General features: G+C 41.0%; 1 protein-coding gene across 2 annotated transcripts in view; it reads left to right on the forward strand.

The window, feature by feature from the left end:
* Positions 1–18,647, forward strand: part of FDFT1 (farnesyl-diphosphate farnesyltransferase 1) — a 39,886-nt gene that overhangs the window by 16,118 nt on the left and 5,121 nt on the right. For both annotated transcript variants that reach the window (XM_004433511.3, XM_004433510.3), the window contains 3 exons: positions 1,783–1,974; positions 10,688–10,864; positions 11,997–12,149. In XM_004433511.3, coding sequence (XP_004433568.1) covers positions 1,783–1,974; positions 10,688–10,864; positions 11,997–12,149 — 522 coding nt within the window. The remainder of the gene's footprint in view (positions 1–1,782; positions 1,975–10,687; positions 10,865–11,996; positions 12,150–18,647) is intronic.

An 18,647-nucleotide genomic window follows, 5' to 3' on the forward strand; every position in this document is an offset into this window, starting at 1 on the left:
CTGTAGCCGTGTAGGATATTGGCCAGGGTAGGAGTAGGGGCCTGGGAGAGAGCACTTATTTAGACAGAGTAACCTAACTGACTATGAGAACTAAACTGAACATCACAATGCAAGGTAGCGGGGAGGGGTCTTGCCCGTTTTCCATAAGAATGGCGTTTATGAGACGTATTCATCCCCCCAGTGGACGCAAAGACATTTTAAACATCTAAACTGTACGTATTTTGTATCTTTAATAGTATTTAGGTTAGGATCTCAAAAGAAACACTGCTACATATTCACTGAGTGAGTGTAAGTATAAAGTTTGTCCTCGTAATCCTTCAAGCCTCAAAACTCATTGGCAGCATCTTTGGAGCTCCTGGTTTATGCTCCACAAGTGAGCGTGCGTGTGACTGTTGCTAGAATTATCAGTTTATGAATTTAAAGTTAAAGCTAAAACTCCTCCTGGCCAAGAACCAGCACTAGTTATCCACACAGTAACTTGCCTTCCTGCTGTGCACATCTGTTCAGGAAACTTAATTACGGGTTGTTGAATAGAGGTTACGACCAGATAAAATTGAATACTTTTAAAGACTTTTTTTTCTGTCTTTGGACGAAGATTAATACTTCCATTCTAGGAGTATTTCTACCCAAAGAACTATTATCTTAAAGTAAAAATATACTTTTCCTTGGACAGCACTATGAATATACTAATGTTTTTTAATTTCTGCTAATTCTTTTTAAATCTCCTGTCCACAGCTCATTTCTCTCTGTCTGGTTTCAGTATATCTTTACTCTTTCCAGATTTTTCCTCTCCTGGAACATAGTTCAGGTGCTTTCTCTTGGTCATTTCATTGTGCTCCTTGATTGGTCTCTGGCTTTGTATTGCTGTTAACCAGAGACGCTCTTTCCTCTGTGGTCTTTGCAGACTCCAGAGCGTACCTTCTTTAACGACTCTTCCCTTCTGAATTGTGCGGTGGACCTTCATTTTATAAGAGTGTTGCATTAAGTTGTCTTGGAATACTCTTTTCAGGGGAAGTTAGCTTTAACAAACTAACCACTTTTATGGAAAAAAAATCCTTTGACGATCAAGAATTATGTTACGGAGACTCTTTTGAGAGAGAGTTTTAGCAAAGTTGTTGAAGCGTGCCTCGCAAGTCAGACTACCTGGCTTTGAATCCCTGGCCTCTGACTTTCCAGATGAGTGATCTTCGGCAAGTTAATTGACCTCTCTGTTCCTTAGTTTCCACATCTGTAAAATGGTGATAATAATAGTATGTACCTCATAAGATGTTTGTGAGGATTGAATATGCAGAGTGCTTAAAACAGTGTCAAGAACATAGCGGTAGTATTTTGTTCTTCTACATGAGGATTCTGAGACACTGCAAGATCTTGAAATGTCTTCAAGATTAAACTCTACTTAGCATTCTTGTTTCTGTTAGAGTATTCTTTATTCCCTTATTGCTTTCACTCACAGTTTTGTATATCAAAAAGTTTACTGTACTGGTTAAGTTTTTCAGCAACCTTTTATTCTAGAAGCAGTGCATGTGCATTGTAGAAATATAGAAAATACAAGTAAAAAATATATCAACCAGCCAGAGATCACTTTTGTTAAGTCTTTTGTACACATTTTTCTTGGTTGTTTTTTACTCCTTATATGTGTATAGTGTATATTTGTGTTTTTCAATCAAAATCAGATCTTGTATATTCTGTTTGGAACCTGTTTTTTTGTAGCTAATAATCTCTAGCATTTCCATTTTAGTAAAAATTTCATTATTAAAGTACTTTAAAAATAATCTTTTACAGTACTGTCACTATGTTGCCGGGCTGGTGGGAATTGGCCTTTCCCGTCTGTTCTCGGCCTCAGAGCTAGAAGACCCCTTAGTTGGTGAAGATGAAGAGCGTGCCAACTCTATGGGCCTGTTTCTGCAGAAAACAAACATCATTCGTGATTATCTGGAAGACCAGCGAGAAGGAAGAGAGTTTTGGCCTCAAGAGGTAACAGATTCAGGGGATTTGGGGAAAAATAATTTTAAACATTAAACCCTTTTGGTTGCAAGCGACAGAAACGCAACTCAAATTACCTTAGATGGCATAAGAGAATGTATAAATTAGGTTAAGATTTAGTTTGTTTCAGGTAAACTGGCTGAATCTAGAGGTTCAGAGCCTGTATAATCAGGCTCTGTCTCCTTTCTTTTCATCTCTTGGACAAGCTTTCTCCAAGTGGTAGATATATCAACCTATGACTCACAACCTACTAGCATAACAAAAGAGTCCTTAGGAAGGCCTGGTTGGTAGGGTTTGGTCCCTGTTCCTTATCTCTTAATCAATTACTGTAGCCAGAGGGCTGAGTACTCTGTCCAGACCTGGATTATATCTGCCCAAGACACATAGAGTAGATTCTCCTTAACAAAGAAGGATTCTATGGCAAGAATGGGGAAAAGATGCTGGATAGGCAAAAACTACAGATGTTCATTATAAGAGACAAGAGTTCATCTTTAACTTAATTAAAAAATGGACAGGAAAAAGAAAGGCTTTGACATAGATTTTTTTTTTTTTTTTTTTTGGTGAGGAAGCTTAGCCCTGAGCTAACATCTGTTGCCAATCCTCCTCTTTTTGCTGAGGAAGATTGGCCCTGGGCTAACATCTGTGCGCATCTTCTTCTACTTTATATGTGGGACGTCTGCCACAGCATGGCTTGATAAGCGGTGTGTAGGTCTGTGTCTGGGATCTGAACCCGCAAACCCCGGGCTGCCGAAGTAGAATGTGCCAACTTAACCACTATGCCACCAGGCCGGCCCCTGACATTGCTTTTATTTGGAAGCAAAGCTAGAAAGTCTTATAAATATTTCCTTATTTTACCACAGCATTTACCTTTTACTTTCCATTAAATAGTTTCCTAAAACCAAATGCTTTTAAAGTAAAAAAAGGCAAGTGACAAAGGGGGAAAAATATTTGTAACTTATACTGCAGATAAATGGGTAATATTCCTACTATAAAAAGAACTGCTAGAAGTTAAGAAAAAGACCCACTGTCCTGTAGAAAAATGGGCAGAGAGATAACAGATAGTTCACAGAAAAATGCAAATGATCCTTAAACATCTGAAAAAGTGATCGATCTTACTCCTAATAAGAAACATTCACACTAAAACTACCCTGAGCTCAGCATCATAGTTTTTCAAGGTTCCCAGGTGACTCTAATGTGCAACCAGGGCTGAGAAACAGCTCCTGACCACCCCTCCTTTGACACCAAGACTCGGAGAAGAGAAGGGGCTTGACTAAGGACCCCCCGTGCCTCAGTGGCTTTCCTGGAAGGGAAGCCTCAGTCTCCAGGTCCCAGCTTGGCACCTCACCAGCATGCCACACTGCCTCTCAGTCGAGCACATCGCCCGGTGCAGTTCATGAGCACCAGCTCTGCGGCCCTGTACACGTTTCACTCCCCTCTTACGTAAAATAGGATAGTTCGCTTTATAGCTCAGGATGGTGGTGTGAATAAAATGAGATCAACTTCTAGCACAGTGTTTAGTCAGTTGCAACAGCTTAAAAAAAAAAAGAACCCTGAGATAGCATTTCTCACATCAGATTGGCAAATTGTCCTGAGTTTAATAAGCCCTGAGCAAGACTGGGGAAACGGCCCTTGTGTGTGCTGTGGGGTATACAGTGGTACAACCCTGAGGGCAGGCACATGGCAAGTGGTGGCTATAGGAGGTTATTGACCACAGCATTGTTTGTAATAAATAACTCAGATGTCCCTCCCTATAGGACTGATGGAATGAACTATGGTATATCCACCCAGTGGGGCAGGAAAAGAATTGTACACTGTGGAGTTATCTCCAGGTTATATTATTAAATGAAAAAAAACGGGTGCACAACAGAGTGTGTAGTTTAAATGGAAGGAAAAAACAAAAAGTAATAAAATGATTTCGGTAATCTTATTGTGAATAATACTGGTATTGAAATACTGAAACTATTATAGAAACTTTGTAGCATAAAGCAAATAGGTAATTGTATTCATATCATTAGGAATCAAGATTTTCAGTCTAAAATAAAAGATACAAATATAAAACAATGAAGTTAAGCAAAAACTCCCGTAATCTGGAACTGGAAATATCAGTATGAATTTATGATATGAAATGTCTAGGGGCCGGCCCTATGGCTTAGCAGTTGAGTGCACGTGCTCCGCTGTTGGTGGCCCGGGTTCGGATCCCGGGCGCACACTGACGTACCGCTTCTCTGGCCATGCTGAGGCCGCGTCCCACATACAGCAACTAGAAGGATGTGCAACTATGATATACAACTATCTACTGGGGCTTTGGGGAGAGAAAGGGAAAATGAGGAGGATTGGCAATAGATGTTAGCTCAGGGCTGGTCTTCCTCAGCAAAAAGAGGAGGATTGGCATGGCTGTTAGCTCAGGGCTGATCTTCCTCACAAAAAAAAAAAGAAAAAAAAAGTCTAGCTCTTAAAGGTATAGAAACAGTGACCCAAACCAGTAGTAAAGCATATCCCTGGTGTTAAGATTATGGTCTTTTAATACCATTTCCCACTAAAAGGAACCTGAGCAATAGTAGGGGCCAGAAATATACAAGATGAGCTTGGAACATAGTGTCACACCAGGAAGTAAGGGAGTTATCAAAGATTCGGTAAAAAGATACAGGAGTCAATTTGAAGGGGCTTTTGCTGGCCACATATGGGAGAGTTTGAATATCAAAAAGAATAAAAACTATAATGGGTTGAAACACATCAAATATGTTTAAATCTAAATCAAAAATTAACGAGGGCCGGCCCGGTGGCTTGGCGGTTGGGTGCACGCGCTCCGCTGCTGGCGGCCCGGGTTCGGATCCCGGGCGTGCACCGACGCACCGCTTCTCTGGCCATGCTGGGGCCGTGTCCCACGTGCAGCAACTGGAAGGATGTGCAGCTATGACATACAACTATCTGCTGGGGCTTTGGGGGAAAAAATAAATAAATAAAATCTTTAAAAAAAAAAAAAAATTAACGAAAAGCAGATATGCACCTCTTGATGCATCAAGAGGCACATAATGTCTGATTTTTGCCCACTTTTGATGTTAGCAGTCATACTTCATGCCTAGTTCTGTTAATTTATTGGGCTTGCAAAATAGTAATTTTTTATCATATCAGTTTTATTGAGATATAGTTCACATACCATATAGTTCACCGTTTTAAAGTTTTCAGTGGTTTTCAGGGTATCCATGGAGTTGTGCAGCTGTCACCACAATCAGTTTTAGAACCTTTCATTACCCCGGAGGAAATCCGTGCTCACTAACAGTCACTGTCCATTGTCCCCTGACGCCCACTCTCCATCCCTCAGCAACCAAGACTACTTTCTCTCTCTGTCGTTTTGCCAGTTCTGGACCTATCATATAAATGGAATCATATAATATGTGATCTTAGTGACTGACTTCTTTCACTTAGCATAATGTTTTCAGGGTTCATCCATGTGCTAACATGTATCAGTACTTCATTCCTTTTTATTGCCAAATAATATTCATTTGTATGGATATGCCACATTTTATTTATCCATTCATCAGTTGAGGAACGTTTGGGTTGTTTCCACATTATTATTATTAATAATGCTATGAACATTTGTATACAAGGTTTTATGCGGACATATGTTTTCATCTCTCTTGGATATATACCTAGGAGAGGAATTGCTGGTTCATACAGCAGCTCTGTATGAACCAGCAACGCCGACCTTTTGAGGAACTGCCAGACTGTTTTCCATAGTGGCTGCCCCGTTTTATAGTCCTACCAGCAGCGTATGGGGGTTCCAGTTTCTTCACATCCTTGCCAACACTTATCTTTTTTTTTTTTTTAACTGTATGTGTGTATATATACTTGACATCTTTTTTATTGTGGTAAAGTGTACGTAATATAAAATATAGCATTCTGACTATTTTTAAGTATACAGTTCAATGGTATTAAGTACATTCACAATATTGTGCAACCATTACCATCTATCTCCAGAACTTTTTCATCATCCCAAACAGAAACTCCATACCTATTAAACACTTAACTCCCCATTCCCTTCTCCCTATTATCTATCTTTTTGATTATAGCCTTCCTAGTGGGTATAAAGTGATATCTCATTGTGGTTTTGATTTGCAGCCTCTGGTGGCTAATGATGTGGAGCATCTTTTCATATGATTATTGGCCATTTGTGTGTTTTCTTTGAAGAAATATCTATTCAGATACTTTTCCTGAATACTACTAAAATACTTTCAGATATTTTAATTGGGTTGTTTGTGTTTTTATTATTGAATTATAAGAATTTTTTCTATGCTCTGGATACAGGTCACTTATCAGCTATATGAACTGAGAATATTTTCTCCCATTTATGGGTTATCTTTTTCCTTTCTTGATGATGTCCTTTGAAGCACAAAAGGTTTTAATTTTGATGAAGTCCAATTTATCTATTTTCTTTTTTGTTCTTGTGCTTTTGGTATCATATGTAAGAAACCATTGCCTAATCTATGGTCATGAAGATTTATGCCTACATTTTCTCCTAAGAGTTTTATAGTTTTAGCTCTTACATTTGGTTCTTTGATCCACTTTGAGTTAATTTTTGTATATGATGTAAGGTAGGAATCCAGCTTCATTTTTTTTGCATGGATGTCCAGTTGTCCGAGTACTATTTGTCGAAAAGACTGTTCTTTACCCATTGAATTATTTTAGCACCCTCATTGAAAATGGTTGACCCTAAATGTGAGGGTTTATTCCAGGACTTTCAATTCTATGCCACAAAATAATAATTTTTTAGTTCTATTAATTTTGTTTTCATTTATTAGCTAGACTGATTTTATAAGGAGATGCCTCCCCTCATCTACTATTTGGTTACTGGGTGGTACAGTTCATATAGGGAAGACAGTATTTATACTCAATTCTTTTATTTTCCCAGCTTTTAAGGTAGTGAATTGGTTTTCTGTTATCCTCAGAAGGTGACTAATTAGGTATTTTTTGTTATCATTATAAACTTGTGGATTAAAACATATTTGATTGGGTTCAATCTATTGTAATTATTCTCACTATTAATAAAGCTCCAAGTTTCACTTTTTTGGTCAGCAGAAAGTTCAAGTTGGCTCCCGAGTTCTCTTGATGGTACCCTAATAGTCTTTGATAGCTTCCTTACCATTGGGTATGTCAAGATGTCCTAAGCTCATTTTGTCCATTTTTTGCCTGAGATCTGGACTCAGTCTAGTTCTTCAAGAAGCCAAGGTTTCTTTTAATGGGAAACAGTTACTGAAGACCACACTGGGCACTAGGGATATGCATTGCTCTTAGGGTAGTCATTGTGTGTGTGTTTAGTTTTCAAGTTAAAATACCTTGTAAGTTTATATTGATATTTCCAATTCAAACTCTGGACTATAGGATTGTTACATAATCTCTTTTGTATTAGATCTCTACCTCACTTCTTCCTCATTGAGATTCGTATGCCTCAGGGAAATAAGAGATGATAGAAATAGTATATCCCATAACTACTCACTTGCTTTTTTCCACATTACAGATCCTGCAGTTTCTTTTTTTTTTTTTAATTTTTTTACTTATTTATTTTTTTCCCCCAAAGCCCCAGTAGATAGTTGTATGTCATAGCTGCACATCCTTCTAGTTGCTGTATGTGGGACACGGCCTCAGCATGGCCAGAGAAGTGGTGCGTTGGTGCACGCCCGGGATCCGAACCAGGGCCACCAGCAGCAGAGTGCATGCACCTAACCGCTAAACCATGGGGCCGGCCCAGACTTTATTTATGTTGTGTGTGTGTGTGAGGAAGACTAGCCCTGAGGTAACATCCGATGCCAATCCTCCTCTTTTTTGCTGAGGAAGACGGGCCCTGGGCTAACATCTGTGCCCATCTTCCTCCGCTTCATATGGGACGCCACCACAGCACGGCTTAAGCGGTGCGTCGGTGCGCGCCTGGGATCTGAACCTGCGAACTCCGGGCCAATGAAGCGGAGCTTGCGCACTTAACCGCTGCGCCACCGGGCCAGCCAGATCCTGCAGTCTCTGAATAGTGATACTAATACTATTATCACCAAGTATGATTATTGAAAACAATTGAAAATATTTTTTTGCATATGCTAGTTTAATTCCTATTTTTTATGGTTGTATTTCTATCTAAATTGTCAGATCAGATAGCCATTACATACTATAATATCTCCCTTTTCCCCCTTATTTAGTCTTAATTTTATGCTCACCACCAGTCTTTATATTGATGTCTCTAGTCGTTTTGGTTTTCTGAAGCTCACGCTCTGGAAAGATCCATGAGGATGACAATTTCCCATATTTATGCATATTGATAATAGTTTGTGTCCTTTATATTTGAAGGTCAGTTTTTCTGGGTATAAAGTTTTTAGCTCACATTATTGAGTATCTTAAATGTGTTACTCTGTTTTCTTCTGCTTTAAAGACTGGCTTTTGAATATCTAATGAAAACTTAATTTTCTTTTCCTTACAAGTTATGGTTCTTTTTCTTTTCCTTGATGGTCACTGCCTAGATCCATTGTCATTGGAGATGCCAAATGGTGGTATCCTAATTCCATCATCCTTTCTGCATTTATTAGCTGGAATTTTGGATTTTGTGAAAATGGTGGCAGTGGTGGCAGCAGCATAGCTTTTGGATTTTCCCAAATTCTCACAAAAAATGATGAAACAACTCAACAAAAAAACTAAAAGAAACATACCCCAAACCCAGCCCATGGATAACATGCACAAAAGTACTAAGTGACAGAGCATCCCCAGGAACTCCACAACACAAGTGGGTGCAGACAAAACACGAGCACCACAAACAACACTTGCCTGCTGCCGGAGCCCATGCAGGAGAAAGCAGGGGTTGGCCACAGGGTGTCTAAGAGGCCTGAGAACAGGAAAGGCCCCAAAAGAGCCAACAGGTATTCACTGGACAGAGGCCCGTTTGAGAAGAGCAGGTGAAACGGAGAGAGGAGTTTCTTCAGTAGTGAGTGAGTCCATGGGGGCCATGGCACAGCCTACAGGAGCTGGAGTGGACTAGCCTCCTTGAACTGGACACTGACCAGCCAAGATTCTCTTCCAGGATTGGGCTCCCCATTGAGTAGTGAAATAAAAATTGAGCAGAATAGGGGACCAGCCTGGTGGTGTAGTGGTTAAGTTCAGTGCACTCTGCTTCAGTGTCCTGGGTTCGCAGGTTCGGATCCCAGGTGTGGACCTACACCACTCATCAAGCCATGCTGTGGCAGCAACCCACATACAAAAAAAAAAAAAAGAGGAGGATGGGCACAGATGTTAGCTCAGGGCCAATCTTCCTGACCAAAAAAAAAAAAAAAAAAAAAAATTGAGCAGAAGAGACCTAAGTGACATCAACCAAATGCAATATATGGATTTTGTTTAGATCCTTATTTGAACAAACCAAGTGGAAAAAAAAATTTAGACAATGGGATAATTTGAACACTGGATATTTTGTATTAAATATTTATCATTAATATTTAGGTGTGATAAGATATGTGTATAAGAAAGATTCCAAGTCTTTTAGAAATTCATAATGAAGTATTTGTGGATAAAATGATATATCAAGTCTTTAATTTAAGATAATCCTGGGACTACGGCAGGGGGACGTATAGCTGGAATAAGATGGGCCAAATGGCAGTAATTGTTGAAGCTGTGGATGGATACATAGGAGTTCATTAACTATTTTCTCCAGGTTCTGCAGAACAATCTAGTGCCATCGGTCTCAGTGGGTTTAGGTGCAAATTCAGAATGGATAACAAATTTGACTGTCCGTAGAATCTCCTAGTCCTTTTAGGCCTGGTCATTTATTTTGGGGAGTGTATAAAGTTACAGCAAGTATTATTCTTCAGGAAGCTTAAGAATTTCCCAAGAATAAAAGTGAGTTATTTGCTAGCTTCAGAGAATCCTCTAGATAATATTAAAAAATCATCAAGCCAATCTCACTATTGGAGTTAAGGATGTTATTTCACTTTCAAGTTACTAAGATTCAAGGAGGTAATGTTCTTACAGTGTAGACCCAGCTCATCTTCCCCAGGTGTGCTTGTTCAGCAGCACTTTCATCAGAATTGGGAATGTAATGTTAATCATTATTATTTTGAGGCCTGGCCATCTTGAGAATGTTTAATGTGTAGCTTGCTGTACTGTTGTAACTGATTTTGTATATATCTGGATATGTTTCAGGAATAGACTAATGCCTTCTGAATAATAGGAGGCCTCTTTAGTCAGAGGGCATCAAAGTATTGCTTAGTACATGCTGTGCTAATTGTCGCAAAGGGACACTTTCCTAAATACTTAGCTTACTCTTAGGTTGTGATTAGATAGACTTTGACTGGTAGTCGTAAATAGCCATTGCATAACAAACGGTGCATGATTTCACTCGTATGTGGAAGATAAACCAGCACACGGACAAATAGAACTGTTTGGTGGTTACCAGGGGCTGGGGGGTTGGGGGGTGGGCACAAGGGGTGGAGGAATGCACTTATATTGTAACTGACAAACAATAATGTACAACAAAAATTTCACAATAAAAGAAAAAAGAAAAAAAATAGCCATTGCATAGAGCTTAAAACGGACATGATTTTGGTGCAAGATGAGTCAGCAGCTAAGGAAGACTTTACTGTGTATAATAGTTCTTATTCACAATGATGCTTTCATATTGCTCATACATTCTTCTCTTAGGCACAGGTTGACTTGTTTTTTAATCTTATCTGTCTAGGTTTGGAGCAAGTATGTTAAGAAGTTGGGTGATTTTGCTAAGCCAGAGAATATTGACTTGGCTGTGCAATGCCTGAACGAACTTATAACCAACGCCCTACACCACATCCCAGATGTCATCACCTACCTTTCAAGACTTAGAAACCAAAGTGTGTTTAACTTCTGTGCTATTCCACAGGTATGGAATGGGGCTATTGTTGTATATGGGAGGCAGAGCTAAAGGGAATGGTGTGGTGGTGTGATGGGGGTGGTTAGAATGCCTTTACTGTTTTGGTCTGCTGTATTCATGAATATGGTTCCTTAAAAAGACGACTCTAGTTTATTTTCTTTTGCTGGGAGGTAGGCAGTGTTTCACAATACCTCCCCTTTGCCCCACAACCACCACACTCAGCTCAGCCTTGAGGTTAAATCTGCTCCTTTCCAGAAGCTTTCTTCCATCAATTATTCTAAACTAGTTAGATCCTTATCCTCACAATTAAATGTAGGGCTTTGGCCTAGATTTATGGGAGTGCTGAGTGCTTCCTGTAGGTGAAGCTGTTATCATTATAAAGTCTTCATTAAGCACTGCTGTCCTTTTCCTAGAATCTGATCCTATGGACCTACCCCCTCAATATTCTAAGACCTTACACTTTTTAAATGCCTTTACCAATTATTTCCATTTTAAACTCAAATAAATGAAGAAAATCATAGGATTTAACTGATTTGGAAACTTGGTTTGATCTTGCTGTAATGACCAATCTTGAATGTTTGTTGGAACTAAAATCTGTATGCCCAACTTAGGCTTCCATTTATCCTAGAAATAATTTATATTTGAACTGGGAAACTACCCTCCCCTTTTCTATTGTTTTTCCCCCTCATGTTATTTTTTAATGTATAATGATTATGTTTGATGTAGAAAAAATAGAAAGAAAAAACAAAATAGAAAATTCTTTTCAGATATTAATTTGAGATATATTTTCCAGATGTAATAATTCATTGCTCTAGCATGGAAAATGTTGCATTGGCTTGTATTTGTTTTTTCCAAATAAAAAGGAACTCTTGTGGCTCAACTACAGAGTTATTTAAGACTGCAAAGACCCCTGGATTGTGTGTGTTGTTGAGAAAGGAGGAGTGAGAAGGTTAAAAGTCTTGACATGCTTTCTTCATGGGGATTTTTTCTTGGTTAGTTACATCTTAGCTCTCTGGTGCTTTCTCATTCTACAGAAGGTATTCTTACCTTTTCATGATGATGATTGCTTACAGCACCATTTTTCATTTTGTTCATGAAATGAAATGAATCAGTGTTTTTTCTGTCTTCTTATTATCTGTAGGTGATGGCCATTGCTACTTTGGCTGCCTGTTATAATAATCAGCAGGTGTTCAAAGGGGTAGTGAAGATTCGAAAAGGACAAGCAGTGACCTTAATGATGGATGCCACCAATATGCCGGCTGTCAAAGCTATAATATATCAGTATATGGAAGAGGTGGGTTTTTATTTAATTACCTGGATAATTTGTAGCTATTTTTATGATTTAAATAATGTCACTATTTAAAGATTTCATATTTGGATGTCAGATGATTCTAACTCACTCTTATGGCGTAAAGAGACAGGAGTTGGTATCCTTTATTAGGAAAAAGTATATGCATAGAGAGCTGACTGTTCAGAGCTGCACAGTACCCTGGTGAGAGTAAATACGAGGAGCAAGGCTTTAGGATGGAGCTCCTAAGTAGAATCAGATATTTTGAGCTAGAAGATGATGTTAGAGGCCAACCAAGCTTCTTGTTTTGTGGGTGAGGAGTGTGAAGCTATGACTTGTGTTTGCTAATGCAGCATCTGACTAAGTGGATCTTGGATCCCAGTCCACATTGCCTGATACCCAATCTAGTACTTTCCATTACATCATAGGCCTCAACTGAGAAACCACAGTAGGGAATTTCAGCAAAGGAAAACCATCAAGTTGCAATTATTTCTAAATTTTCTAATGCAAATCTCGTTTTAAATGCCAAAACTGTCCTGTAAACAAAACATACTTGTTCGAGTCGAATCGCCAACTGTGGAGGGTATAATATCTGACTAGATTCAAAAGAACTTCTTCTTAGAGGCTGGAACTCTCTAATGACTAGGCCCTAGAGCAAGGGTTCTCAGATGGAGGTAATTTTGCTCCCTCTCCCCAGGGGACACTGGGCAATGTCTGGAGACATTTTTGATTGTCACAACTGGGGAGGGGGCTGGCTACCGCCATCTGGTGAGTGGAGGCCCCGAGATCCTTAGGTATGTTCTTACTGAAGATTGAACTACTACAAAAGTATATGAAAACATAGAAAGACGCTCCTCACTCCTGCCTCCCTGGAGATCACCGCTGTCACTAGTTTTCTGCATCCTTCCAGTCCCCTGGTTATACCTTTACAGGGACATGGTTTGTAACAGCAGTTTCATTAGAACAGAGTCTATAACACAATTATTTCCTCTGATTTCTATTGCACATTCCCTTGTATTTCCTCCATGTCTTCTATCTGACAAGTTTTGGACCTCAGCATTTCCACCAGAGGCACCTATAGAAGGTATAGGAGAAGACCAAATTTTTAAAAAACCCTAAAATCCTTTTAGTGACTAGATGAAAGTGTTCAGCCATTGACCAAAATATTGCTACTGACAAGACTCAGGACACTCTGGTTCACCATATAGCCAGCACTTATTTTGGGCTTACTATGTGCCTGGCATACAACCGAATAGGTGGGTGCTATTAATATCAAGGAAACTTGAGGCCCTAACTCCATGGCTGGAGGCATCACTTGGACCCAGGTCTGGCTGGCTTTGGAGCCTGTGCTATTCACCACGATTCTGAGGGGTTGCATTACCCTTTCCAAACTGAATACTGCCATTTTAGGCACTGCGTCTCCATTTTATATATATATAAACATTTTATGTAGTATGTAGTTCAGAAATATTTTAGTTTTGCAATTTTATTCTGATCACTAATTTTAGAAAACCATTTTTTAAAAATGTGGTAGGCAGTTCTATTACTATATTAAAATTTGGATTCTGGAGTTTCTCTTAACTATTGGAATTAAATGCTAGTTGTGATTCACAGTTTGATTTAGGGCAGGGGTGGGCAAACGACAGCTGGCTGACCCCGTTTTTGTAAATAACTTGTTGCTGGAGCACGGCCACGCCCATTTCTTCACGTGTTGTCTGTGGCTGCTTCTGTAGTGCAGCGGCGGGCTCAAGTAGCTGCTGCAGAAGGCGGCCCCCAAAGCTGGGAATATTGTTTGGCCCTTTAAGAAAACGTTTGCTGACCCCTGATTTAGGGCATCAGTAATTTTGTTTAAAGTTACTCTCCTGAAACTCAAGGTCTTTTGGAGGAAATGTTAATATTAATACTTAAGTTGATTTGATTCAGAAAAATCTCGGAAGGGCCGGCCCCGTGGCTTAGCGGTTAAGTGCGCGCGCTCTGCTGCTGGCGGCCCGGGTTTGGATCCCGGGCGCGCACCGTCGCACCACTTCTCCAGCCATGCTGAGGCCGCGTCCCACATACAGCAACTAGAAGGATGTCCAACTATGACACAGAACTATCTACTGGGGCTTTGGGGGGAAAAAATAAATAAAAATTATAAAAAAAAAAAAAAAAAAAAAAATCTCGGAAGATTTCCGAGTCTCAAGTAATAGAATGTTGGGCCGGCCCTGTGGCTTGGTGGTTAAGTGCGCGCGCTGCGATGCTGGTGGCCCGGGTTCGGATCCCGGGTGCGCATCGAGGCACCACTTCTCCGTTCATCCTGAGGCCGAGTCCCACATACAGCAACTAGAAGGATGTGCAGCTACGACACACGACTATCCACTGGGGCTTTGGGGGGAAAAATAAAATAAATAAAAATCTATAAGTAATAGAATGTGATTTTTTTTAATTATTATTTTATTGAGGTCATAATAGTTGATAACATTGTGAAATTTCAGTTGTACGTTGTTATTTGTCAGTCACCATATATATGTGCCCACCCCCCCCAACACTCCTCCCCCTCTGGTAACCGCTAGTCTGTTCTCTTTGTCCATGTGTGTGTTTATCTTCTAGAATGTGATAATGGTTTTAATGTCAGTATTAAGGACATTTTGTAAATCAAATTTCAAGTTGAAACTGTTTGTATGAAGTCCACAAGTTGTCTGATCCTGTTCCTCCTCACCCACCAAGTCTGTCCTTTGCAGTAAGACAAGAAGACGTTTATTCCGTCATGCCCCTGGACTTACTGCTTGTAGCAATAATACTCCTGCAGGGACTGGGAAGATCTCCTCACGCAACTCTAATGTTTAAAGGAAGAGCTGAAGTGAAGCCCAAATCCTCCTGAGGTGGTGGACGCTGCTCCTCAGGGCCCTCCGTCCTCGGGAGCAGCCTCAGCTTACAGCCTCGATGCCTGTCAGCTGGTGGGAACCACGGGCAGCTATTTTGAGACAGAAACAAATGCGCAGGCAAACAGCCAGAAACTTTATTTCCTTCTCCACCAAAGTTAATTCCTTGGCAAGGGCAATCTTGTTCAAGCTGGCAAAGCTTCCGGTTTCACCCTCCCTGTGGTTAATCTAGAGCATCGCCATGCTCTTCAAGCCCTATTCTCTTGTCTCCAAGTGTGGGCCTCTGTCCCGCAGCTTCTACGTCACCGAGAGCTTGCTGGAATCTCAGTCCCTGCTCAAACCTACTGAATGAGAATCTGCCTTCACCAAGATCCCCAGGGGTTCCTGTGACCATAGAGTTTGAAAAGCACTGCTCTGTATCACCAGCCTCTCGTTCTCAGGTGACTCTGCCTTTTAACCATGTGAAGAAGTGCGAGGTTATATGTCGGGAACTCACTCCACTCTTGTCTGTGTCCGCCTCTCGTGTGCAGGCCTGACCCCCGCCTCCACATGCTCTTTCCCTCCTGTCTGTCTGCTGGAGATCCTCCCGCCTCGAGTATCCAAACCCGTCCTCTTCCCTGGGTCCTTCCTCTCAGTTTACGTATGTGCTCAGGCCGCTCACTGCGAGAAGGGACCAGTCGTAACTCTGCCTCCACATTCACTCCTCTCCACCTCCGCCGCTCCCTCCTTTCCTTCACAGCTGAGCCTCAAGAGAGAGCAGCTGTACTTAAGGTTATTTATTCATTCCCATTTTTTCTCAACCCACTTCATTCTAGCTTTCGTTCCTACGTTGTCATTAGAACTTTTCCTACCGAAGTGATGTCATAACCTCCTGATTTACAAATCTAATGACCAATTTTTAAAATTTTTCTATGATCCCACTGTATCATTTGACATGGGATCTTTCTCTCCTTGAAGCCCTTTCCTCCTGTGGCTTCTGTGACACTTGTCTCCTGTTTAACCTCTTACCTCTCTGTCGACTCCTTTCTTTTCTGGCTCCTTAGCTGCTATTTCCTTGAGCTCTTTTTTTTTTCCCCCCCTCCTTTTTTTTTTTTTTTTTTTTTTTTTGTGAGGAAGATCAGCCCTGAGCTAACATCCATGCCAATCCTCCTCTTTTTGCTGAGGAAGACTGGCCCTGAGCTAACATCCGTGCCCATCTTCCTCCACTTTATGTGGGACACCGCCACAGCATGGCCTGACAAGCGGTGCCTCGGTGCACATCCGGGATGTGCCGCCAGCAGTGGAGCACGCGCACTTAACCGCTACGCCAGGGGGCCGGCCCCCTTGAGTTCTGTCTTGATTTTCATTTTTTCTCACTGCACAGAAGCTGTCTGGTTCTCTCATGTATGGCCGTGGCTGCTTCCTGCACCATGTGCTCATCGCTCCTGACTTGATTACTCCAGCTCAGACCTTGGTTGTAGACTGTTGTTGTTGTTGTTCGTGACATTGCCATTCACCTAATCGTGGAATCCAGATGACCTGGGGAATGTCCCCAAGTCCCCCTCTATTCTCCCTAACCCCACGTAGGAATCTCCATGTCCTGCCTCGTCTACCTTTAGGCTTTCTATACTCATCAAGATTTTGTGTGCGTTACCCTCTGACTGAGCAATTCTAGGACTTTACCTACAAAAGTAACCAGAAAATTGCAAGGATGTTTACTATAGCATTTTGTCCTCAATCCTCATTGAGAGGGAATTGATTAAATTGTAGTACATTCATACTATGTGGCTTGTGTTTAAAAAAAGAATGACATAATTTGTAGGTTCTGGCATTAAAAAATGTCTATAAAAAAATTCTGTGAGTGAAAAAAATCATAGAACAATATGTTTATAACCTATTTTAAAAATAAAATTGTATATACATATAATTTAATATGCATAAGTCAGAGTCACATATGTTTATACATTATATATAATATAGTCATGTATATTGCATATAATATATAATACATATATATGACATTTTGTGTTTATAGAAAGGTTTATATGGGTATAGCAAAATGTATAAAAGTAACTATGCTAGTATATTATATTAATATATATATGACATTTTATACATTTATATATATAGACATTAAGGGCCTGGGGAGATTAGGTGTGAAAGTAAGTACACCAGCCTGTGGCTGAGGGGAGTAGAGTAAGGGAATTTTTTTTTTTTTTTTTGTGAGGAAGATCAGCCCTGAGCTAACATCCATGCTAATCCTGCTCTTTTTGCTGAGGAAGACTGGCTCTGAACTAACATCTATTGCCAATCTTCCTCCTTTTTTTTCCCCAAAGCCCCACTGAATAGTTGTATGTCATAGTTGCACATCCTTCTAGTTGCTGTATGTGGGACGCGGCCTCAGCATGGCTGGAGAAGCGGTGCGTTGGTGCGCGCCTGGGATCCGAACCCGGGCTGCCAATAGCGGAGCGCGTGCCCTTAACCACTAAGCCACAGGGCCAGCCCCAGAGTAAGGGAATTTTGACTTTTTACTTTATTTCTGTATTGTTTTTACAAGCATAATTCCATCATCCAAAATTTTTTTAAAGAAATTAAGGAAGAAATTGTAGTTTCATCCCCTTCTCTGTTTTTCTCCCTGTAGCTGTCCTTTGTAGCATAATATTAGATATTAGATATCATTAGCATATTCCTGCAGGCATATTCTTTGAGTTCCTTGTGATGTTAAATTGTAGCTGTGCTTTTTTCGGGGGAGGAGGGAGGGTGGCAAGTATATAAGATATGTTTGTGGAAAAAATACCTATTATATACTGAGATTTTTGGGAAAAAAAATTTTTAATGCCTGCTCTGTCCTCTTCATCCTCTTTGCTTCCTCTCGGCTCAGATCATCGTCACTTCCCACCTTAGTAACCTCTTACCTGGTTTGTCAGTTTGGGTCAGTAAACGTTTCTGGAGCCCTGCTGTGTGCCAGCCGCAGGGCCAGGCTGGAGAGAGAAAGCTGAGTAAGACGTGCCTTTGCGACTTGTAGTCTAGTTAGGGAGACAAATACAAATAGATGATTTCAGTGTAAGTTATAAGGAAGGACTATGTACAGGAAAGCAGCTCTTGGCCCACCTGGGGGTGTGAGGCAGGTTTTCTAGAAGATACGATACCTAAGTTGAGACTTGGGCGATAGATAAGAGTTAGGCAGGTGAAGGACCGTGGGAGGAGCATTCCAGCAGAGGGAGTGGTGTGAGCGAAGAAGGGAACAGAAGCGTGCAGAGGGAGGTGCGCAGCAGGTGAGGCTGGAGGGTGGAGTGAGCCCAGGTCATGGGCGGCCTCGCACTCCACTTTAAGGAGCTCAGTCCTTACTTGGCAGGTAAGATAGGGAGCCACTGAGGTTGTCAGGCAGTGGTTTTCCATCTCTGGGGACAGTGTGGAGAACAGGTGAGTGGATTTAGGGGTTCAAGCACAGAGGCAGGAGCCCAATTTGGAGGCTGGTGCAGCTCAGATGAGAGGCACTGAGGGCCTAACCAGGGCAGTAACAATAGGCATGTAGAGGGGGATGGGGAGGTTTGCAGAGCGGGTAGGAGGTGTGGAGGGACAGGGAGGACTCGAGGATGCCTCTTAGGTGCCCTGCTTCTGCTCTTGCCTGCCTTCGTCTGGCCTGTTGCCCACACCACAGATT

This window comes from Ceratotherium simum, chromosome 12 (assembly GCF_057802395.1).
Source record: "Ceratotherium simum simum isolate JZ-2026a chromosome 12, ASM5780239v1, whole genome shotgun sequence".
Classification (NCBI taxonomy): domain Eukaryota; kingdom Metazoa; phylum Chordata; class Mammalia; order Perissodactyla; family Rhinocerotidae; genus Ceratotherium; species Ceratotherium simum.